The 25,735-nt window shown below is 41.4% G+C and overlaps 1 protein-coding gene across 3 annotated transcripts in view; it reads left to right on the top strand.

The window, feature by feature from the left end:
• ANTXR2 (ANTXR cell adhesion molecule 2) overlaps positions 1–25,735 on the top strand; it is a 164,533-nt gene that overhangs the window by 52,607 nt on the left and 86,191 nt on the right. For all 3 annotated transcript variants that reach the window (XM_060779346.2, XM_060779345.2, XM_060779348.2), the window contains 3 exons: positions 10,260–10,320; positions 13,141–13,236; positions 17,587–17,656. In XM_060779346.2, coding sequence (XP_060635329.2) covers positions 10,260–10,320; positions 13,141–13,236; positions 17,587–17,656 — 227 coding nt within the window. The remainder of the gene's footprint in view (positions 1–10,259; positions 10,321–13,140; positions 13,237–17,586; positions 17,657–25,735) is intronic.

Raw genomic sequence — 25,735 nt, 5'->3', positions numbered from 1 at the left:
TGGGAATCACTGGGTTAACCCCTTGTGCCGGCAGGACTGGAGATTTACAGGTCAGAAGTTTGAACCCGGGGAGAGCACAGATGAGTTTCTTCTGTCAGCTCCAGCTCCCCATGCAGGGACATGGGAGAAGCCTCCCACAAGGATGGTAAAACATCAAAACATCCAGGTGTCCCCTGGGCAACGTCCTTGCAGACAGCCAATTCTCTCACATCAGAAGCGACTTACAGTTTCTCAAGTCACTCCTGACATGGAAAAAAAAGGTCTTTGGAGACTTCTGGAGGTTGGGGTACTGCATTTTCTCCCATCCTGATGAAAACGAATAAGAATGGTATACTGTATATTAGAAGGTTATCTCTGCTCTATGAACCCTCCACCTCGTGGTGTCTTACTTGGAGTTCAGTAACTCCTTTAGTAGGACTGCTCATGTGTTACAAAAATGGAGCAATCTTTTGAGGTCTTGAGAACTCTTCATTGGGCAAATGGAACAAAAATGTGATGATGGAGGGAAAAAACTGGACAGGAGAAGTATTGAGACGAAATTATGTACTTTTTAAGGATGTGATGTTCTGAATATTTCTCTTCTGGCTTGGATTAAAGATCTAACAATATGTCGCAATAATGCATATCTTATTAATGCTCAAGCAATTGCAACATTGCATCTTTGGTTTTCAAATGAAAACGGATACTTGTAGTTGGTTAGGAAAAAGCGTTCCAGCTGTTCTGAAGGACTGCCCAGAATCCTGAACCCGCTCTGCTGTTTCGTGGGAGGAACAGATGCCAGGAGAGTTATGATTTATGGTAGTAGTGGCTGCCAAAATCTTTTGAACTGCATGCTAGGGCTAAGCGAAATCAAATGATGCTGTGAAATGAATTGATGCTTAGCATATTTTGCTAATTGTCAATGTATATCATGTGTGTTGATCAAAAAGTCACCCATTCTGGATACATTCTCTTATTTCTGGCCCTTTCACCCTTGGTTATGAGCTGGGAATGTGTTCAAATAGGAGCATTGCCAGATTTTCCACAAAGCTCATTTTTTATAAGAACTACTAGATAGAAAACGTCTTTTTGGTATATTAACCCCAAAGCACAACAGAATTTTCTTTGGCTCGAATAAGATCAGTTCGGGAGTTGTTAGAAGACTTTGTGCTCATTCTTGCTGTGAATCTTATAGCAACCTGTTTTGTTATTTGAAGAGATACAGAGACTTATTCTTAAAGGATGTGGAATGTGTTGGTTGGCTTGGTGTCCAACTCATTTTAGCCAACTTAATGAGGGATAGGAGCCCCCAGTGGCACAGTGGCTTAAAGCACTGAGTTGCTAAACTTGCTGACCGAAAGGTCACAGGTTCGAATCCAGGGAGTGGCCTGAGCTCCTGCTGTTAGCCCCAGCTTCTGCCAACCTAGCAGTTTGAAAACATGCAAATGTGAGTAGATCAATAGGTACCATTCCGGCGGGAAGGTAATGGCGCTTATACAGTCATGCTGGCCACATGACCTTGGAGGTATCTATGGACAATGCTGGCTCTTCAGGTTAGAAATGGAGATGAGTACCAACTCCCAGGGTCAGATACGACTGGACTTAATGTCAGGGGAAAACCTTTACCTTAGTAATGAGGGATAATAGGAAATACATATTAACAGTATCTGAAGGGCCACACATCCCATAGTATCGCTGCATTATCTTACACATTACCTGATTTCAGAAGCCAAACAAGATTGGGATTAGTAGTTGGATGAGCATTCATTGGAGATGTTTGACTTCACGTTTCTACTGTTGACACTACTTCAGGTTTCTTACTGGGCGAAATTGGTTCATGATTACTAGGTAGCCATAGGATACAAGAGACCAAACCAAACAGGGAACATAGGGAAAGGGGACAGGCAATCTTATTTTCCTGTTGCCACAGGGTTAAAAGCACATGCCTTGCCTGTCAGAAGCCTTCTGTTCGATCTCTGGTATACTCCAGATGGAATATTTTAGCTAGTTTTGGAGATCCTAGAGACAAGACAATATTTAGAGCTATAAAAAGTTGATTTTCCACAAAGCCTTTTTGTATAAAAGGATGGCTCAGGTGTGCAGTACCAAATAGAAAGAGAGAATGAAGTAAACGAATTCACAGTCATACATAAAATACAGGTACATGCATCAGGGAGCCTGAGCTTGACTTCTGCTGTGTGCTAAAGCAGCAGTCAGTTTAAGAAAGCTTCTTGTCTATTACTCTAAATGTCCCCCTGCCCAATTTGAGTCTAAAGCAGCATCCTTATATTGAATGTAATGTATTGTGACTTACCATAGTGCACTGAATGTTGCTCTCTTTTGAGCAGTGAAAGATAATGGTTCTGATGTCAGTTGGTGTGCTTTTAGTATGAATTTAAAGGAGTTAACCAAAGTACTCAACTGATTTCAGGGATTAGTGTTCTGTACCCTTCTGTACCTATCGGGGTTGTGGTGGTGCAGCTGGTTAAACCACTGAGCTGCTGAACTTGCTGGCAGGAAGGTTGGCAGTTCGAATCCATGGGATGGAGTGAGCTCCCACTGTTAGCCCCATCTTTTGCCAACCTAGCAATTCGAAAACATGCAAGTGTGAGTACATAAAGAGGTACCGGCTCAGCAGGAAGGTAACAGCACTCCTGTTGTGGACCAGTCTGAGCCTAAGCTTTCTGAGCCTGAGTTTCCTCAGGACGAGGAGGATGATGGGTTACAGATTTCTGAACATGTTCTGGTTATTGAGGCAGATAGTGTTGATTCTGAAGAAGAGACAGCATTTCTGTTCCCCAGAGAAAGAAATGTGGCTTTAGATAAAGATAGTGAAACTTCACAGCTGCAGGTGGAGGCTCCTTCTGAGAGCTCAGGGCCTCTTGGTTCCCAGAGTTACCAGGCCCAGCAGGGCCAGGATAATGAGCTATCCGGCCTTGAAGAGAGTGGAGATTTGATTAGACAGGACCGTTTGCAATTAAGAGTTCGCAGAAACACACGCCTTGCCAACAAACGTAAAGCTAGAGGTCAATGTAAAGCTTTCATGTTGGGAAAACATATTTAATGATCTGGTCGAAGGGCATTCTTTGTCAGTGCAATGTTGCTTCTACCCTGTTAACTTCTGTGGAAATACCTTGGCTTTTGGAAAAAGCTTTTGGCTCTTTGGGACTTTGGTTTCGATCCTGATTTTTGGAGACCTTGTCTTGCTGCCATGGACTCTTGTTTAACCAATGCTAACGGACTATGCTTCATGTTATTTGTCTTTGGATCTTGGGAACTTTGCCTTTGCATTTAAGACTCTGTTTTCCCTATTGAACTTTTGCAACTTTATTTCTCTGTTTTGATTTTGCTTTTTCTCAATAAACTACAAAACCTACAGCTTTGGCGTGTGGTGGTGTCTTGAGCAAGGTGAATCAGCTCCATGCAGTCATGGCTGCCACATGGTCTAGAACCACTTGTGGATCCCCGGATGTTTTGGCCTTCCACTCCCAGAAAATCTAACAGCTAGTAAAAAGGCTGTTGTAGGCCAAAACATATGGGGACCACAGATTAAGAATCACTGATCTAGGAGGTGTCTAGGGACAATATTGGCTCTAAGGCTTAGAAATGGAAATGAGCACCACCCCCTAGAGTTGGACTCAAGTAGACTTAATATTAAGAGGAAACCTCTGACTTTACCTGTATCCTACTGTGGGCTGCTAAAAAGACAAATGATCAAGTGGAGTGTTCCAATAGTGTTGGATCAGGACTCCATGAGATGCGGGTTTGAATTCCTCCTCAGCCAGAAAAACCCACTGGGTGATCTTTGGCAAATCACACTCAGCCTCAGAGAAAGGCAACAGCAAACATCTTCTGAAGAAATCTTTCCAAGAAAACCCTATACTAGGTTTGTCTTAGAATAACCAGCAGGCTGAAATAACTTGAAGGTACACAGCAGCAACAAAGAAGAGATAGGGAAGTCTGTAGAGATCCTCTCTGGTTGATTAGGATTCTTAACATATCATTACTGATAAAGTAAACACGGCAGAGGAAAAGGATGGGTGGATGGCAAAATTTGCACTTAAAATGACAAACAAGGAGATGTTTGAGGGAATGCAAGGGAAAAGACATGAACACGCATTTTGCCTGACATCGTGGCTTCTCGGCCTTATTCCACATGCTTTACATAATGATAAGCATGAGACATTTGCTGTGTTTCCAAAGAAGAAATCATAATGTTCTTCAGTGTATAGCCTGTGATGTGTCCATCACAAAGCTGGAATAAAAACATGTCTTAGGGGGAATAAAGAAAATTGTATGAACTCAGAAACCTAAATCTAATTGCTTGTGTTAACTGGAATAGACTCACTGGAGTAGCAAGTTAACACTCAGTGTGAATCCCATTGATTCAGTGGGTCTACTTTGAAGTTGGAGCCCTCGGTGGCGTAGTGGGTTAAAGCACTGAGCTGCTGAACTTGCTGATTGAAAGGTCACATGTTTGAATTCAGGGAGCGGGGTGAGCTTCCGCTGTCAACCTCAGCTTTTGCAAACCTAGCAGTTCGAAAACATGCAAATGTGAGTAGATCAGTAGGTTTTGGTCGTGTCAGGAGTGACTTGAGAAACCACAAGTCGCTTCTGGTGTGAATCGGCCGTCTGCAAGGACGTTGCCCAGGGGATGCCCAGATGATTTGATGTTTTTATCTCATGTCCCCGCATGAGGAGCTGGAGCTGATAGAGGGAGCTCATCCGCCTCTCCCCATATTTGAACCTGCAACCTGTCGGTCTTCAGTCCTGCTGACACAGGGGTTTAACCTACTGCGCCACCGGGGGCTCCTCAGATCACTAGGTACCGCTCTGGCAGAAAGATAGCGGCGCTCCATGCAGTCATGCTGGCCACATGATCTTGGAGGTGTCTATGGACAACGCCGGCTCTTTGGCTTAGAAATGGAGATGAGTTATATCCCCAGAGCCGGATATAACTGGATTTAATGTCAGGGGAAAACCTTTACCTTTACCTACTACTTTGAAGTTAGACTGAGCTTAAGTAGGGATTTCTATCTGCATCTTCAAAGGACCTTATCCATGATTCTTTCCATCACGCTGGCCTTCTTTAAGTAATTGCTGGCTGGAGTTTATGGGAGTTATTTTCTAACACTTTTGAGAAAAATGGGGGGGGGGGGGGTCTGCAAAATGCCACTATGCTGGTTTTGGATTGCAAAGATTTGGGAATATCTTTTTAAGAAATGTTTTTATGCCATATGGTTGACAATCTGGAATTTTTTGTGAAGTAGCTCCCTTCCCCCTTGCAAAGACAAAGGAAGCCCTGCATCTCTTGCAAACCACAGGAAATAAGAAGAGATTACATAAGTTCCTTTACCCTCTCTACACCTTCCTTTTATCAAGGAAGTTTACAGTACTGCATAGATTTATGATAATGTTCTCAGAGAGCTTTATTTTCCTGTTGTTGGCCTTATATGGTATCCATTTTAACATTTTTCCCTGTGCAATGGACAAACATGATGTGCTTCAGTTGCTATCTGGTATATGTCAAGGATGGGATTTCAAAGTCAAGGCTGACTTTTAGCATGATGCTTCCAAAGACCTTATCTGGATGGAACTAGTCTTTACTTAAACATGTACATTTGAGCAATGTGTGGCATTCAGGAGCAGAAGGAACACAGTTTGCATCCAAACTAGTCACTTCTTGCCTAACGAGGTGTAATAAAGTCACATTTAAAAAGTAATGTAATGTAATATATAGGAAAGAGGTTGCTTCACAGATAACTGAGTTCAGGAAAAACATGTAGACATCATGTTATCTGGAAACAGTCCTGTGAGTACTGTGCCCCCCCCCTTTAGTCCTTCAATTAAGAATATTGGATCAGAAATAAACATGGAATTTGAAAAATGCTTTTGGAGGCATAGCTTTGTGCATGATTGTTGCTTTGGCTCCTGCTGTTGAACAGCTCTTAAAACACATCTCACTGAGGAGAGGAAATGAGAAAGTATATATATTTTTATTTATTTTATATATATTAAAATGCTCTGTTTGTTTTGAGTGACATAATAACTCAAAATCCACTGGATGAATTGCCGCCAAATTTGGCCACAAGACACCTACTAACCCAAGGAGTGACCATCACTCCAAAAATTGATTTTGTCATTTGGGAGTTGTAGTAGCTGGGATTTATAGTTCATCTACAATCAATGAGCATTCTGAACTCCACCAACAATAGAATTGAACCAATCAGGACTTCCATGACCACAGTAGAAGGGTTTGGTGGACATTGACTGTGAGTTTTGGAGTTGTAGTACACCTACACCCAGAGAGTAATGTGGACTCAAACAATGAAGGACCTGGACCAAACGTTGCACAAATACTCCATATACCCAAATATGAACACAGATTGAGTTTGGGGGAAATAGACCTTGACATTTGGGAGTTGTAGTTGCTGAGATTTAGAGTTCACCTACAATCAAAGAACATTCTGAACCCCACCAACGACAGAATTGGGCCAAGCTTCCCACACACAACTCACATGACCAACAGAAAATACAATGTTTTCTGATGGTCTTTAGTGACCCTTTTGACACCCCTTCAGGTTGAGAAATGCTGGCTTAAGGTCATCCAGTCCAACTCCCATCACCAGGGCAAGAAAATGTAATCAACACCCTCCTGACAAAGAGCCATCCAGCCATAGATATAGACAGATATATATGATTCACACACACACACACATATACACATGTATATGACAGATATAATATAGATTTGAAAGGGACCCCTAAAGAAGGACAATTATATGTTGCATGTTCAAGGGTACTAAGGTGTGTGTACTAACTCTGTATTAGATTAGGTTGTTAACTGTTTTATATTGGTGCATTGAATTTTGCTGTTTCCTGTGTGCTGTGAACCGCTGTGAGTCGCCTCCGGGCTGAGAACAGCGGTATAGAAGTAAAGTAAGTAAGTAAGTAAGTAAGTAAGTAAATAAATAAATAAATAAGGGTAGGCAAACCAGACTATCTCTACATCAACACTGACAAAGAAACAACAAGAAATACTATTTACCCACAAGCATAAAGAAATTACATAGATTAGAAACCAGCGCTTTCTCATTACTTTATTTTCCATATCACCAGACTGGGCCACAGCAACATGTGGCAGGGGACTGCTAGTTTATTATTATTATTATTATTATTATTATTATTAATCCCTGCAAACCTCAACAAACCATACTCTCTTCTGCACATGTGCATTTTGGTTGTGCTGTGTATATTTATAAAGCATCTGAAATACAATGAGGCAAAGGGATTTCGTAATTGTGATTTGCATCAGGCTTTCTGCTGTTGCAACAGGAACTGTGGGCAAGCAGAGTGAAGTAATGCACATAAAAATTAAAGGGCCTGCTTTCTCTACTGGGATTGAATGTCTTATTCTTGCTTTTCTCTGTGAATAAGATACAATTTTCATCAGCAAGGATAATTGTTTGATGCTTATGCAGCACTGTGTGCTAGCTAGGGCGAACCACTTTAAAGGAATACTTTCTGGCTCTTTTCCTTGAAACCCTGGAACCAGTTTCTTGAAGCCATTTGTTGTGTGCCAGAGTGCTGGATGATGAAGTCTCTTCATTTTCTGATTTCTTACTATGCTTTTAGAGTGAATTGCTGAAATCATTTATGAGAAAGTAAAGGGGGTATTCAGTCAAAGACTTCTTCCTCCTCCTGGTGACCTTAGTCTTTGGCAATCAGTCCTGTTTCTCTCTGAATAATCTTGCTTCTCCATCTGCATATACAAATGGAGACTTGTACAAGCAGAAGGTCATAAGAACAGCTGTGCTGGATCAGTCCAAAGGCTTGTCTAGTCCAGCATTCTGTTCATAGAAGGGCCAGTCAGTTGGCCAAAAGGAAAACCCAAGTTCAATTGCACTGCCTTGTCTTCCACTGCTCAGTTCCCAACTCCTGATACTGAAGGTGACATTTGGCCACCCTAAATAGAAGCCATTTATGAACCCATCCCCACCTCAAATGCAGTCCTCTTTTAAAGTTTTCCAGATTTTTTATCCAGTCCTCTTTTAAAGTTTTCCAGATTGGCAGTCAGCTTGTGAAAAATCAGAATATCTGCAGCAGAATAGATTTACAATATTCATTTCTCTTCATTCGCCTACCATTCATTAATTCTTCATGGTTATTAGGGGTGTAATTCTTGACTTAATTCATCACTGAATACATGAACAAAGATTTTTTTTTTTGTAATTTGGAGGATTTATTTATTTATTTATTTACAGTATTTATATACTTTCCCCTCTCACCTGAAGGGGACTCAGAGTGGATCACAGAACACATATACAGCAAACATTAATACCAATATAGGCTTTCCCTTCTTTGGCATATTGGAGGCTATTCTCACTTCCGACCACTGGGGGTGATGTTGCTCCACTTTTCCTGCTGAACAGCTTTGTCCATAAATTTCCACCTTGGTTGAATCTCTGGCATTTCCTTATGGGTGCCTTAAATACTTTCCTGCTTGAGTGGTATCTATTTATCTACTCACATTGCTGTTTTCAAAACTGCTAGGTAGGCAAAAGCTGGGTTAAGAGCTTACTCTGACTCGGGCTTTAAACTGTCAGCCTGCTAAAGCCTGGACCATATTTCCACATTTCAGGACTTTCTGCATGTCAGTTTTTTTAATTAAATGTGGCTATTACCTTACCTATTACCTAAATGTCATGGAATCAGTATATTTTAAAGAGCAGTTTCCCCTTCATTATCAAGCTCTTGCCACAAACTGTTCAATCAGACTAACTTTCTACTTCAGGAAATTCACCTGGTCCCTTCTTTAAAAAAACAAAACAAAAACCAATGTATAGGCAGTTACTAAAAGTCAACTTATCACAATAAATCTTTAGCATTGATTATTAGTTTCTTTCATTTTGATGTTACATTTGCTATATTTGTGTCTGCTTCTTCTGTTGCTGTTCTGCTTTTAAGTTTTTGGATATTGTATTTAATTTTGGTTTTAAAAAACCCCTCATGATGCAGGTTGAGTATCTTTTATCTGAAATACTTCAGGACTAGAAGTATTTGAGATTTCAGATCCCCCCCCCCCCCCCAGATTTTGGAATGCATGGATTTGCATATGAGATATTTTAAAGATGGGGACTTATTATGTTTCATATACCTCTTATTTGCATAGCTCAGGCATGGGCAAACTTTGGCCCTCCAGGTGTTTTGGACTTCAACTCTTACAATTCCTAACAGCCGGTAGGGAGTTGAAGTCCAAAACACCTGGAGGGCCAAAGTTTGCCCATGCCGGGCATAACCTAAAAGTAATGTTGTACAATATTTTGTGTATGAAACAAAGTTTGTAAACATTAGAAAGCAAAGGTTTTGCTGTCTCAGACACTCATTTAGCCAGACTTTCATTTGGAGCATTTCAGATTTCTTATATCTGGATAAAGAATGCCTGTATTTATTTTTTCATCCTACCTTGAGCATCTTAATGTTTGTAATTTTTTTAAAAAAATCCATAAATAAAATACCAATGTAGAAAACTCACACCTCCCCTTCGAATGATGTAATTTAACTTATTTTTCTGAAGCTGCTCCCAAACTCACTGAAGCCCATGAAATAAAATCTATGAAAACTCCCATATTTCTACCAAACTTTGTATTTGTGCTGATTTTAGAGGTCTAAAGACTGGCACAGTCAGGCTCCTTCCACACAGCCGAATAAAAAACCACATTATCTTCTTTGAACTGGGTTATATGGCAGTGTGGACTCAGATGACCCTGTTCAAAGCAGATATTGTGGGATTGATCTATTGTCAAAGGCTTCCATGGCTGGAATCACTGGGTTGTTGTAGGTTTTTCGGGCTATATGGCCATGTTCTAGAAGCATTCTCTCCTGACGTTTCACCTGCATCCATGGCAGGCATCCTCAGAGGTTGTGAGGTCTGTTGTAACTAGGAAATGTTGTGGGATTGTCTGCCTTGATATTCTGGGATGTAGGGCTGTGTGGAAGGGCCCTCATTCTGAGTCACACAAATCATGGAAAACAAACCATAAAAGGTAATCTAAGGTAACCCAACATTTCAAATCTACAGAAACCTCCATACTTGCAAATCTGTAGTAAGTGACAATGATCTAGACAGGGCCATTTTATCCATTATAACCTCTGCCCAGATCAGCTGTTGCTTTCTATGGCTGCTTGATAGGGTGGCTCATCAAAACCGCTTCAGTTTTGTGTGTCAACATTGCAACAAAAATTAAAATAAAACAGATTATTTCAATTTCTTCAAACAGATATTGAAACAGTCGTGCACAGAGATTTTATATCTGGAGCCCTCGAGCGTTTGTGTAGGAGGTGAGTTAGCTGGGGCTGGAAAACAGTGTGCAAATATTGACGATCCTGCTGTTACTTCCTAGTAGCTTCCAGTTCCATATGTTGAGTAGGAAGATGTGAATTAAAGGTGCTTCCTTCCTTTGCCAGACTCTGCATTACACATTTAAACTGCTGTGGTTTCCCTCCAAGAAGTTCAGGAGCAGCTGGGTTGTAAAATGGTTATAGTTTGTTTCACCAACATCCTGTTCTTCTACCTGCAAAAAAGTCATGTGAAGTTAGCTTAGAAAGAGAGGGTGACTTCACAGGTCTATGTTGATGCAGGGATTTATCACTTACTGCATTTTTTTTCAATTCTAAAATACACTTTTTCCCCTATATAAACATCTCTAAAAATGGAGTATGCTTTAGAGTCACAAGTGTATCCTGTGTGTTTTTTTTGTTGGTGGTGGCTATACTGAAATTATGGCACATCTTACAACTGATGGTACCCATAGTGGCATCATCATCACCATCACCATCACCATCACCACCACCACTACCACCACCACCACAACAATAACAACAATATCCCGCTTTTCTTTCTTGATCAAGATCCAAAGCATTTCAAAACCCTAAAAACAATACAATTAAAAACCTACAAAATAGAATTAAGCATACAATTATTAAAACAAGGCAATTAAAACCATATTTAATAAATATGTAACAACTGTTAAAAGCAATTCAAACACTGTATAACTAGGAGTAGAGGAGGAAGCCTGTCTCTTTGTCTATAATAGTTTTCTCGAGTATGTATATTCAGAAAGAGAGAAAAATAAATGTGAAGCTGAACTCATACATCAGTGGTTCTCAACCTGTGGGTCACCAGATGTCTTGGCCTTCAACTACCAGAAATCCTAACAGCTGGTAAACTAGCCGGGATTTCTGGGAGTTATAGGCCAAAGCACCTGGTGTTGCACCTCAGCTAGAGTTCGCCTTGCTCAAGCACTCACCAGGAAGCCAAACGTAGTAATAAACAGATTATTGGCAAAACACACATAGTAAAAGGGTAAAAATCCAAATATGTAAAGAGAGAAAAAGTCTCAAAAAGCCAGAGATAAATCTCCAATGCCAAGCTTAAAGCATGATCATTAATCCAAGGTACATGGAACAAAACATGAGCTTGATTAATCCAACAGACCAAGAACTAAACATGAGCTTGTTTAGTCCAAGAAACAAGGAACAAAACATGAGCTTGAGTCCATAGTAAAATCCCCAAGACTGATAACAAAACTTGACTAGGAAACTTGGCTAGAAGCTAAGATATCACCAGGAACAAGGCAGGAGCTTCTTACTCCATTTGTGACATTGCTTAATCTGAAACATAAGAGCTTCCTATCCCTATTTAAGAACAGCAATGCATTTATTTATTATTTATTGTGTCATCAGCAACCATTGTATTACAATTCTAACAGAGCAAAACAAACACAGAGATTAAAAAGAAAAAGAAAAAAAAACCACACAGATTTTGTAAATTTGGTATTTGGTTAAATGTCCTTTGACCAGTATCTGGCCACTTGGAGTGCCTCTGGGGTTGCCGCAAGAAGGTCCTCCATCGTGCATGTGGCAGGGCTCAGGGTGCATTGCAGCAGGTGGTCAGTGGTTTGTTCTTCTCCGCACTTGCATGCCGAGGATTCCACCCTGTAGCCCCATTTCTTAAGATTGGCTCTGCATCTCGTGGTGCCAGAGCGCAATCTGTTCAGCGCCTTCCAAGTCGCCCAGTCTTCTGAGTGCCCAGGGGGGAGTCTCTCATCTGGTATCACCCATGAATTGAGGTGCTGGGTTTGGGCCTGCCACTTTTGGACTCTCGCTTGCTGGGGTGTTCCAGCGAGTGTCTCTGTAGATCTAAGAAAACTATGTCTTGATTTAAGTTGTTGACGTGCTGGCTGATACCCAAACGGGATGAGCTGGAGATGTCTCTGCCTTGGTCCTTTCACTATTGGCTGCTACTTCCCGGCGGATGTCAGGTGGTGCAATACCGGCTAAGCAGTGTTATTTCTCCAGTGGTGTAGAGCGCAGACACCCCGTGATAATGCGGCATGTCTCATTAAGAGCCACATCCACAGCAATGCATGAAGGCATTCTGTTGGCCATGAGAAGCCTGTCCCTGCCTCCCTTTCCCATGGCTCGGCTTGCACCTGGAATTCTTCCCCCGCAGGAGCAGCCTGGATTCTCTGTCGAACCCCTCTTCATCGGGTGAGCTCAATGCCCTCCTGCCTTCTCTGCCTGTCAGCTTCTAAAGCAGTTTCATTTTCACACAGAGAATCAACATATAATTTCAAATTCCCCACCGTTTTCCCAACAGAGGAATCACCATCCTGTTCCAACATCCCATCAGTCTGAGTACCTCCAGAACCATCAGGTCGTGAAGACCTTGCACCCCCAAACCCCTCATCCTTATCATCAGCTGGCTGAATTACAACACCCGGGGACCCACAGGTTGAGAACCACTGTTATACATCAAACCACCTATGTCTTTATTTGGTGGGGAAGATTGTGGCACATTTGGAGAGCAAGCCTTGGAATATGTTGAAAAAATCCTCCAGATTTCGCTCAGCCATAGAAACCCAGTGGGAAACCTTAGGAAATTATTGCTCTCTCATATGTAGAGGAATGCAATAGCAAATCCCCTCTGAAGAAATGTTGCCACAAAACACCTGGAATAGGGTTTCCATAAACCAGACTTGTTGTAAAGGCACTTAACAACAACAATAATCAGACTCCAAGCCAGAGATGAAACTTAATTGGTATAATTTATTTTGTTTTTGGGGCTACATACTTATGTGTTTGTTCATTTACTTTCAGAGGAATTTCAGGTTGTTTTAAGAGGAAGTGGTTTTACTTTGGGAAGGTCAAAGGAGAGTGTCGTCTGCTCCTATGTTGTAAATGGAACAGTAATGAGTAAGTATCTGCAAAAAACATAAAGGAGTGTTACACAATTAAATTGTTAAGTCAGAATCTCTTGCCTTTGCACCCCTTTCTACATATTGCTGTGCTTCTGGTGTCTTAAGCAATAACAATGCTGTTATTATTTATCAGTATTCATGTTTTTAGTATGTATTGTGCATTATCAGTGCATGTAGTGTACTACAGACTAAAATGAGAAACACATTCTACTCTTGTCCCAGGGACCTTACAATCTCAATATCAGACTAATGTTGACTTAATAAAAACTTACTAAACATATGAAAGCATTTAGACCCCTTCTACACTGCCATATAAAACCCGGATTATTTGCTTTAATAATCTGGATTATTATGGAGCTCCCGGTGGTGCAGTGGGTTAAACAGGACTGAAGACCGACAGGTCGCAGGTTTGAATCCGGGAAGAGGCGGATGAGCTCCCTCTGTTAGCTCCAGCTTCTCATGCGGGGACATGAGAGAAGCCTCCCACAAGGATGATAAAAACATCAAATCATCCGGGCATCCCCTGGGCAACGTCCTTGCAGACAGCCAATTCTCTCACACCAGAAGCGACTTGCAGTTTCTCAAGTCACTCCTGACACGACCAAAAAAGAAAATAAATCTGGATTATATGGCAGTGTAGAAGGGGCCTTGGACTGACAGTGCAATTTGAGGCATGTCTACCCAAATGCAAAATCCTTCAAGTATAATTGGACCTCTATATAAGTGTGAGGATGATGCCCCTTCTGCCCAAATGTTAATGCAATGCAGCTCTTATTCCTTCCAAACAGGGAGAATCTGTTTCTCTCATCTGCCTCTCTGCTAATTGAATTCTCTTGTTCTTTTTCTATGTGTATGCATTCAAGAGGTAGAAAAGTGATGGAGTTGCAAAGGGAAAACAAATAATTCTGCACTCTGAAAATATTGTAAACACTGCCCACTACTAGCATATGTTCCCATTGAACTAGAACTCCCAGATCCCCTAGCCAGCATGGGGACATTATGAGCAGGGACAGGTTGGAAGAAAAGCCATGGGGAAGTTACTTTTTGAACTGAGTACCCTACTATGGAAAATCTTGCTTCGCAACAGCCATTTGCAATCTGTTATCCTCCAGTTATGCTGGGCTATACTATCCAGCTTTCCAGTGTACCTAGGGATGATAGGAAGCCTAATCCAGAACATATGTAGAGCCACTAAACTGGGAAGAAATACTGTGCAACATACTAAATTGTATTATGTTGAAGAAGAAAGGCAGAATGTGTTAAGTGAGCAACTGGTCTGAGAGTTCAAGTTCTACATATTCTTCTGTGGATATAGATATTATGTGTGGGTGTTATTTTCTCCTCATTAAATCATTATAAAATCTTGGCTGGGATCTATTTTCTCCCTTCATATAATGAGGGAAAAAATATTGCCAAATGGTAGAAAGGAAACGTGCCAAAGGCAATAGCAGAAGACCAACCTTCCCTCCCTCACTACTCTCTAAAATGAGGGCATTTAAGACAAAAGCATATGTGCATATGCAAACCCGCTCTGTTCTTGCCAGTAGTCGATCTGGAACTAATTATTTAATGCAAAATGTGCTGCATACATTTCACCTCTTGTGGGTCCAACAGGCAGTGGAGGCTGATGGCTTCCATTTCAATGAGGCGGTGACCTGGGTTTTGACCCCCTAGAGTGGGTTGAGCTCCCTCTGTCAGCCCCAGCTCCCCATGTAGGGACATGAGAGAAGCCTCCTATAAGGATGGTAAAACATCAAAAATCCAGGCATCCCCTGGGCAGACGGCCAATTCTCCTTGCAGACGGCCAATTCTCTCACACCAGAAATGACTTGCAGTTTCTCAAGTTGCTCCTGACACACACACAAAACCTAAAAGGGGAAATTTATGGTACCAAATTTAATCCCCCAAATACATTCACCAGTTTGGGCAGCATCCTTCACGCTGTTCAAAGACTGGGTTCAGCACCTGGGATAACTCCTTCAAAGCAGTGTAAAGAACCAACAAAATATGCAGTGAATTCATCAACCAACTGACATGGAAGTGAAGAGCTACTAATGTCAATAGTTTCCATACTATAACCCAATAGGAAAATAGACCTGAGCTGCAAGGGGTCAATAAAACAAGAAGGCAGCTAGAACTTTATGCTATCGACACTGCCATATAATCCACTTCAAAGTCGATAATCAGGATTTTATATGACAGAGTAGACTATATTTAAGTCACTTGTGTTCTCCCCACTGAGACTGATAGATATTGTCATTTTAGGGAAAAGAGGCTGATAACTAAAGGTAAAGGTTTTCCCTGACATTTCCCTGTGGGGTGGAGATGACAATTTCTAAGCCAACGAGCTAGTGTTGTCCATAGACATCTTCAAGGTCATGTGGCCAGTATGTCTGCATGGAGCACTATTACCTTCCTGCAGAAGTTGAACCTATTGATCTACTCATACTTGCATGTTTTCGAACTGCAAGTTTGGCAGAAGCTGGGCCTAACAGAAGGAGCACACCCTGCTCTCTGATTTCGAACTGCCAACCTTTCGATCAGCAAGTGCAGCTGCTCAACTATTTAATCTGATAGGTTATTCTTTATTTTAAGGGGGAAGGTACTTAATTTTACATGGAAGCTATAGGACCAAGGGAAACCCCCAGCATGGCCAATAGGGAGAGATCAGCTGAGCCCAACTGCATTTTAAATACTTGCTAAATTTTTACCTACTAGCCTTAGATTTCTTCAGTTGATCTCTCCCTTTTCTACTTCTTCTCTAGCAAACATTTTGTATTTTTCCCCCAGCATATATATTATTTGTTTTGTTTCTGCTAGATAATGGAAAGGGGTGAAAATGTATGAATGTTACTGAAGCATTCCTCCTGACTGTTGGACTTCAGGTCCCTGAGAAATGGTTCCTGCACAAAACCATTTTTCACATATAATAATAATAATAATAATAATAATAATAATAATAATAGACAGACTACAAGCAGAGGCATAACACTGTTGCTCAGATGATTCATTGGAACTTATGCCACAAATACCATCTGCCTTCGACAAAGAACTGTTGGGGTCACAAGCCAGAAAAAGTTACAGAAAATGAACATGTCAAACTACTCTGGGACTTCCAAATTCAGACAGAGAGAGTTTTGGAGCACAATACTCCTGAACTCACAATTGTGTTAAAAAAAACAAAGCATGGATGTCGATGTTGCAATCCCAGGTGACAGCAGGGTTGAAGAGAAACAACTGGAAAAGCTGACACGATATGAGGATTTAAAGATTGAACTGCAAAGACTTTGGCACAAGCCTGTAAAGGTGGTCCTAGTGGTGATCTGCACACTGGGTGCAGTGTCTAAAGACCTTGGCCAGCACTTAAACACAATTGGCGCTGACAGAATTACCATCTTCCAGCTGCAGAAGGCCACCTTACTGGGATTTGCATGTATTATTTGCCAATACATCACACAGTCCTAGACACTGGAAGTGTCCAACGTGTGATCCAATGCAACAGCCAGCAGCAGAGTGTCTGCTGTGAACTTATCTTATTGTGCTTCTAACAACAACAACAACAACAACAACAACAACAACAACAAATTTATTCTTGTATCCTGCCACCATCTCCCCAAACGTACTTGGGGCGGCTTACACATGGCACAAGGTGCCTAAAAACATATATATAAAATAAACAGTGCAAAATACAATAAGTGAGAACAGGCAGATATAAAACATCAACTAAGACTCAATAAAACTGTGCTCATCCACCAATGGTGATAAGCTGTTGTAAACATGGCCAGATTGTAAACAATAGGACAAAGGAATGGGTTAGTGCAGAGCTGTAACAATGGATAGAGGGCATGGAATAAAATGCAAGGCCGTGTGACTGTTGCACAGAACAACTAGGGACTAGGTGTTCTTGAAAGCTTGTTTGAATGGTCACGTCTTCAAGTCCCTATGAAAGGACAGTGTGGGGGTCTGCCTAATCTCCTTGGGGAGGGCATTCCAAAGCCTGGGGGCCACCACAAAGAAGGCCCTCTCCCTCATCCCCACCAATTGTGCTTGTGACCTAGAGGAGGGCCTCCCTGGCAGATCTTAGAGCCCTCACTAGTTCATAGGGGGGATGTGGTTGCGAAGATAGGCAGGATCTTAGCCATTTCCAGCAATGTGCTCTTTGAGGTTCTGTGGTGTGTGTGTGTGTGTATGTGTGTATGTGTGTGGGAGAGAAATGAGATAGATGTGGACCCCAGATACTTGTGGGGTGCCTACCTCTTGTACATGCCATAAATTTGGAAGATCAGCTTCTCATCTAGGAAAAGAGTAGAGTGCATTGATATAATATAATACCTTTTTTTTCCAGAGGAAAAACCCATGCAGGTGGAATCTGATTTCATGCTCTGTCCAGCACCCATTCTCCATAAAGCTGGCCAGTAAGTATTTGACCTTGTAATTCTTTTGAGAGATATCTGTATGTGAAGAGGAATGAAGCAGATGGTGAGATAGGCAGTTAGATGGAGGCGCCTTTGTGGCCAAATAAGCCGTTTGTAAAGGCAGTTTTCCTCTCTCTGTGTTCAAATAACTGGTTTGGCCATGTCTTCCACATTCACTCAAATGTCAGAATCTATCATGAATGAATAATCTCTCTTTATGACATAGATTGTTCAGGTTTTCCTAATCTAGAGAAAGAGAGTAGCACATTACTTAGTAGATTACAAACCTGAATCTAACTGCCATATAATGCAGTTTGAAACTGAGGATAGAGTCTTATAATGCTGTTCAGTATAGTTACATTGCATTATATGAGTCTACTCCAGGCATGGGCAAACTTCAGCTGTAATGACAGCCTACTGGCTGTTGGGAATTGTGGGAGTTGAAGTCCAAAACACCTGGAGGGCTGAAGTTTGCTCATGCCTGGTCTATACTCAGGGGCGGCTCAACCCATTACGCAAAGTAAGCATTTGCAGTATAGTTGATGTTGCCCAGTATAGTTGATGTTGTTACTGGGATGTATAGTTCATCTACAATCAAAGAGCATTCTGAACTCCACCAATGATGGAATTGAACCAAATATGGCACACAGAACTTCCACGACGAACAGAACATATATATCAGTGATTGGTTGGGGGGGGGGGGGGGGGCAAAATACTGTTTGCTTTCCATTGAAAATTACCTAGGGCCACCTCTGTCTATACTGACCATATAATGTTGTTTCAAATTACATTATATACACTATAGATGGGGCTCAAGGCTTAGCAGTGTGATGTAGCAATTTAAATAGCCAATGCAATTCTAAGGGCCCTTCTGTTCAAAGCAAAATCTAGTTTGAACTGGGTTATCTGAGTCCACACTACCACATATTCCAATTCAAATCAGATATTGTGGAATTATCTGCTTTGATGTTCTGGGTTATATGGTTTTATAGAAGGGCCTTAAGTTACATCAATATGAGAATAGTGTTGAGATCAAGGGAAGTAGATTAAGGGAGGTTTTTCAGCAGAGGCTAGATGGCCATCTGTCAGGAGTGCTTTGATTGTGTATGTTATAATGGCCCGTGTGGTCTCTTCCAACTCCGTGATTCTGTGATCCTATAGGAAGGTCTCAGAGGAAAACATTATTTCCCTCTCTAATAGACAGCTTTCTTTTTTGGATTGAATTAAATCTGCAATAGGATACTTTTGTGTAAGCCAACCTACAGCAGTGGAGAATGGTCCTTCTTTGAAGTGCAGAAACCATAATTCCCAGTGTTGTTACAAAGCCTAAATTGCTTGTCTTAAATTATAATTGTGGTTGCGGTGTGAAGTTTATGTAAACAATGCATTTTGTTTTGCTTTCTTATGAAATCTGTTTGTATTTTCAACATTGGTTTCCCTTTTTTTTTCTCAAAATGGCACCAAGTGCTGGGAATGAGCCTTATTAAGCGGAGCAGATTTTACTTGAGAATATTTGTGTACAAAGTTATTTTTATGTCAGCCACTTTGTGCCTGTTTTTACCATAAAGACATCTTGAAATATTTAAAGTCATAAAATTGCTCTGTAAATTTCATGACGATGCCAAATAATAGTATAATTTTATTTGCTAATGAATGTATATTGGCTCCGTGTTATCTTGCTAAGGCAGTAAAAGACATTATGTTTGGGAATCTTGTTCCAAATAGAGTAGATCAACTGGATCAGTTATTCACAAATCAGTTAACATTTGGGAAAACTCAGGGCCCTTCTAAACGGCCATATAATCCAGATTATCAAAGCAGATAATCCACATTATCTGCTTTGAACTAGATTATCTGAGTCTATACTGCCATATACTGCCAGTTCAAAGCAGATAATCTGACACCATTGACACCTCCAAGGAGCCCCCGGTGGTGCAGTGGGTTAAACCCCTGTGCCGGCAGGACTGAAGACTGACAGGTCGCAGGTTCGAATCCGGGGAGAGGCGGATGAGCTCCCTCTGTCATCTCCAGCTCCTCATGCAGGGACATGAGAGAAACCTCCCACAAGGATGACATAACATCAAATCATCTGGGCGTCCCCTGGGCAACGTCCTTGCAGACGGCCAATTCTCTCACACCAGAAGCGACATGCAGTTTCTCAAGTCTCTCCTGACATGACCAAAAAAAACCAAAAACCCTCCAAGGTCATGTGGACTGCATGGAGCGCCGTTACCTTCCCGCTGGAGTGGTACCTATTGATTTACTCACATTTGCATGTTTTTGAACTGCTAGGTTGGCAGAAACTGGGGCTGACAGCGGAAGCTTACACCACTCCCCGGATTCGAACCTGTGACGTTTTGGTCAACATGTTTAGCAGCTCAGCGGTTTAACCCACTGTGCCACTGTGGGCTCCATGTTTTAAATAGACTTGGGAAAAAGCTGGGGTAATATTACAACCGTGAAAATCTAAGATATTTTTGAAAACTAAAACACACATTTCCTTGATTTTTTTTGATGGGGGAAAGAATATGTTTTTTTCTTTCTCTCCACATTTTTCATATCTCCAGGAGGGTTGGTTGAGCTTGAAAAGCTGTCCTTCCTTCCTTCCTTCCTCCTCCTCCTCCTCCTCTCCTTACCCACTTTCTTTGTGCCAGTTCTCCAAGGAAATTCACTTCATATGAAATGAGCTTTAAATAGGCAAGTGTGACCAAACAGATTTGGACAGCACCTTAAAAAGAATGAATGCACAGCTAGTTAAAAAAAAAACTCTGAGAAGGTCTGGCTTGTCGTAAGTTATGCAGGGATAAAAAAATCGGGCATGTTAACATACTTCCTTCTGGATGATCTTCGGGATTGTGGTTGAAATTCTTACATTATCAGTGACAGTTGCAAACTATTATTACAATTTTGTGTCAAGTTGCATCCTGCAGATCTACATGCAGTGACAAAATAAGGCACTAGTTGTAACATTCACAGCACAATCTTAACAGCTCTGTGGCTGAAGTGTTGTCCAGTCCTTATTCTAAGTGTCACTGACTGTGACTGAATACCAGGTCTATAGTCCTGAAAGCTAATTCTTCCTCCCACATTCAGACATGCCTTGGGCTTTTGAAATCACTTTTGCTCAGGCTTAGTTTCATACATATCTATGCAAGAGGATTTTTTCCCCTATTCTTAACATTACCCAAGATAGAAAAGAAAAAGTGCTTACGGGGAAGTGGAAACATGCATTTAAGCAGGCATTGTAAGTCGATTGGAAAAATTCAGTAGGGTCCAAATAGCCCTAAAGACATCAAATCCCATCTGATTTGGGAATCTACGTTGGATCAGCTCAATTTAATACTCGGAGGGGAGACTGCCTATGAATACCAGGTGCTTTAGGCTATATTTCAGAGGAAGGCAATAGAAAAATTGAGTATTCCTATGTTAAAGAGATTCAGGGCATGCAGCCATATAACCCAGAATATAAAGGCAGAAAATCTCACAACTGCTTTGAATTGGGTTATCTGAGGGCCCTTCCACACAGCACTATATCCCAGAATATTAAGACAGAAAATCCCAGAATATCTGCTTTGAATTGGGTTATCCGAGTCCACACTCAGATAATGTGGGATTTCCTGCCTTAATATTGTGGGCTGTGTGGAAGGGCCCTGAGTCCACTTCCATATATCCCAGTTCAATGCAGAAAATGTGGGATTTTATTCACCTGTGTGGAAAGGGCCTTAGTTCTCTTTGGCTTTAGGTCATTATAGATAATATATATTGCCTTCAGTGTCAGAGGTAATAACAAGAAACTTGTTAGTCTCTTACATGTATAATTTTTTGTATAATTTGGACAAAAGATTGTGGAAGTTCAATTGTGTGCCCAATTCTTTTGTATACAAGGATGTTTGTGCACATAGAGACAGATGTGCAATGGTACAATTAAATGCAAGGGTTGCAAACCTTAATCAATGCATAATTCCATGTGGGTACATTTAAACTATTCAGAATAATAGACTTTTCACTTATCAATAAAAGAAGACCAAGGAAGGAAGGAGGGAGTCCCAAAACCTGGGAACAGCACCAGGAAAGTCCTCTTTATCAAACATGCCTCAAAAGATGGTACAATTTAAACCCCTTCTACACTTCCTTAAAATCTAGATCAACAAATCAGATAATCCACATTGTCTGCTTTGAACTGGATTATATGAGTCTACACTGTCATATAATCTAGTTCAAACGGTTCTGGCCCAACTTACCTGTCCGAACGGATCTCCTCCTATGAACCAGCTAGGACGTTAAGATCATCTGGGGAAGCCCTGGTCTCGGTCCCGCCTGCATCACAAGTACGGTTGGCTGGGACGAGAGACAGGGCCTTCTCAGTGGTGGCTCCTTGGCTGTGGAACGCCCACCCTACAGAAATTAGATCGGCCCCCTCCCTGCTAGTATTTCGGAGGAAATTGAAGACCTGGTTGTTTGAGCAGGCATTTGAATAGGCAGTGTAACTAATATAGAAATATGGAACAATTGGTTGACGAGACTGGATCTTGATTTTAACTATGAGACGATATGAGATGTTGATGCTTATTGATTGTTATAAGTGTTTATCCTTTTTAAATGCTTCTTAACTGTTTTTATCATGTTTTATGTATTGTATTGTGGTTGTGAACCGCTCTGAGTCACCCTGAGGGCTGAGAAGGGCAGTATAAAAATGTAGTAAATAAATAAATAAAGTGGATAATCCGGATTTTATATAACAGCGTAGAAGGGGCCTTAGAGATTCTTAGATAAGTGTTCTTTCACTTTTGAGGTGTTCTTGTGCCCCTGACTCTGGTGAATGTTAAGGGTTAACTGTATATGTTGTTGTGTACACTGATCAATAATGTTTTATTGTGTGGGGATTGTTGTGCACGATCATTCAGACACTGTTTAGTCCCTTCCCCTTTCCATTGGAGTCTGAAATGGTGCAAGCCCAATAACAGACACCACACGTGGGCTCATCTGTTTTAGTTCCAAGATGTTCACCACCCCGCAGCCTGCCAAATGAACACAAAATGTGCTGGATCTTTATTGCTGCATGTTTTTAAACCTTGGTGAAAATTATCAGAACATGCTGTATTTTTATTGTGTTGGAATGTGACTGTCGGGCTTACAAAGTGTTGCTTGCAGTCGGCACGGCACCAAATCGTAATGGCACGGCAGGCAGAGGACTTGATAGCTGGGCAGTTCTTTTTGGGTTGACCTTAGAGAATGCTCTCCAAGGCCCACTGGGGTGTGTGTACAGATGTTACATAATGGTTTCAGCTTGCAAAATTTATCTCAATTATGTTTGGATTTTAAAAGTCTTGGAAGGACTTTTAAGATTTACAGAGTGTGGCCCAAGCAATGTCTGGTGAGTTAGGAAGCTGACTGCAATGAAAGCAAATCTACATATTTGAACTTCTGACTTTCCATTGGCACTGCCTCTACTGTGTTTGGATCTCTCCCAAGAATTCTCCTCAAGTGGGGTGAACTTGACTAGCTCACTCAGCAGCAAGCTGCAAACTCCTCCTTTCTCTCCTCCTTCTCCCCTATCCCCATGGGATCAGAAAAATATCAGTAAAAGCAGATTTTGCAACCTCTAGTGGCAGGAAGAAATTTCCCTTGTGTGTGTGTGTGTGAAAGAGATCAAAAGAAGTCTCCGCTCACCATAAACACAAATACACTGATGAGGAAAGAGGCCAAACAACACAGATAAAATGGTATAGCTGGCAAGCCACTGGATTGTTGGATAGGCTTAGCAATTTAAGAACTTTTGAAGTTTCTATTAAAGTTATACACAAGTCTATACACATGTAACAGTTAACCTCAAGTATTAGTCAATGGCAGGGTTGTCAATGTCCCCAACATTTTTGGATTTTGCTATGATCTATGGATGTCAAGAATCATACCATGGAGAAAGGAACAGGCTGCTGCCATCTCAGCTGATGCCATTTTTCTGCCCAGATATTGTAGCTGAGAAAGTTGTGGGGGGTCAGTTCTTCTTTTGGATTCTCCCTGGATAGACTAAACTTTTGCCTTTTCCACTCTACTCAGAGAAGGGAAGGGTTTCTTTGCTTGTATAAGAGTTCCCACTGACGCAGCAAGTTAAACTGCTGACCTGCTAAACTTGCTGACTGAAAGGTCAGTGGCTTGAATTTGGGGAGCGGGGTAAGCTCTTGTTGTTAGGCCCAGCTTCTGCCAACCTAGCACTTCAAAAACATGCACATGTGAGTACTGCTCCATTGGGAAGATAACAGTGTTCCATGCAGTCATGCTGGCCATATGACCTTGGAGGTGTCTATAGACAATGCCGGCTCTTCGGTTTAGAAATGATGATGAGCACCACCTCCCAGAGTTGGACATGACTAGACTTAATGTCAGAGGAAAACCTTTACTTTTACCCTTTACTTACATTGACTCATGGGTAAGTTGACTCAGAGTTTTGGATTCAATTCTTTGACTAAAATTTATAGACATATAGAGTATATACAGAAACCTGGGTATAAATATGCCAATTGTTGAGAAACTGCCTTTGAGAAATAATTTAATACTTTTATTATTTTTAAGACAGACAGGAAAGGGGCTGGCATGCAAAGTGACGGATGTTTAGTATATTTGCCTAATTAACTTTTGGCTAAAGATGCCGAACCATTAAGAAGCTAGTTAGTATACATCCCGAATAAACACATCTGGTCCTGCGAACAGTGATGTTTCTGCCTGGATGTGGGTGACAGATGTGACGATGGTTCCCTCTGTCCTCTGCTTTAAATAATTAACAGCATGCTGGTGGACGAGCCCTCAAAGCCAGCTGCATTGTCTCAGAGCAGTTATCGGTGGACATGTGCCCCATGCTCATTAGTCTGCTCCATCTAGTGCAGCCTCATCTCTGTGCTGTTCCAACAATGGCGTTTTCGTCAAGGCGGTGGTGACAAAATAGATGGCATTCTTTGAAATAACGGTGGGCTCTTGGCTTCTTGGGTTTGAAAAGGCAGTTGGGGGAGGAATATAGAGCAGACCACCCGTGTGGGAAAGGGAGCCAAGTGCCCATTAGCAGGGGAGATTGATCTCTTCCCCCAAACAAAGGGCATTTCAGCAAGTCCCACCCAGATGTTTCATTCTTTGGAGGTGCTGGGATGAGATTGGAAGCATCCCTCTTCAGAAGATGGTGGCATCTTGTCTTAAGACTTGTTTCTTTGGGTGATGAATGGCTGCTGGGACTGGAACATCTGGGAAATTGCTGTTAATGGCAGTGGCAGGAGGGGAGGGGGGAGAGGAGAGAAAATAAGAGAAGGCAAACAGCAACACTACTCAGAACAGAAGACCAGGGATATAAGTCGTTTCTACCATTTAATACAATGGTAGGGCATCTCTGTTTGTTTATGCCTTTGTCTGTGATTTGAGTTATGTTTTGTTTTGGATGTTCTGATCTGGAGTGAGTGGGAGTTTATGGGATGGGAAGTACTGCTTTATGAGAAGGAGAGAACTTTTGTGTTGTGAAAGAGCAGAATAAAGAAAATAAAGGGGGGGGGCACAAAATAAAAGCATACCCATCTTTTACTTCCAAAGAGCTCAAAATCTTGGCTCTTTTATAAGGATTGTTGAGGTGAATGTCACTGGTGTCCCAAAGATCTGGGATGCATTTGCAACCTTTCGCCCCATTTTCGCATGACGGTCAACAATAGCGCAGCTGTCCTTCTGCCTCGTTGAGATCTCAAACCTGCAATTTGGCAAGAGGAACAGAACAAATTGGATAAATACCAGTAAGCGTGCTGCAAAAAAAGGAAAGAAAAAGCGGACTGAATTGAACTCTATAACTTGTTTGATAGAAATGATTTAAGCAGGCATATGGTATAGTGAAGCTTGCTTTCAAAAACATTGGCCTGCTTCTTCTTTCAGGAAGCTTTTTAAAAAAGTTATTTGAAATTAAAGAGGGAACTATGACTCCTTCACTGTTTGAAAAGAGGAAGAGGTTTACTTTTGGAAAATTTGTTTGGGAAGTTGCGGTTAACACATACTTACATTTTTCCTTTCCAAATTCCCTTGACAATCCAGGACAAATTTGGCATAGTTACAAAG

This window comes from Anolis sagrei, chromosome 5 (assembly GCF_037176765.1).
Source record: "Anolis sagrei isolate rAnoSag1 chromosome 5, rAnoSag1.mat, whole genome shotgun sequence".
NCBI classification, from domain to species: Eukaryota; Metazoa; Chordata; class Lepidosauria; order Squamata; family Dactyloidae; genus Anolis; species Anolis sagrei.
Note: the sequence above shows the minus strand (reverse complement) of the source record. Positions and strands in the feature narration are given on the sequence as shown.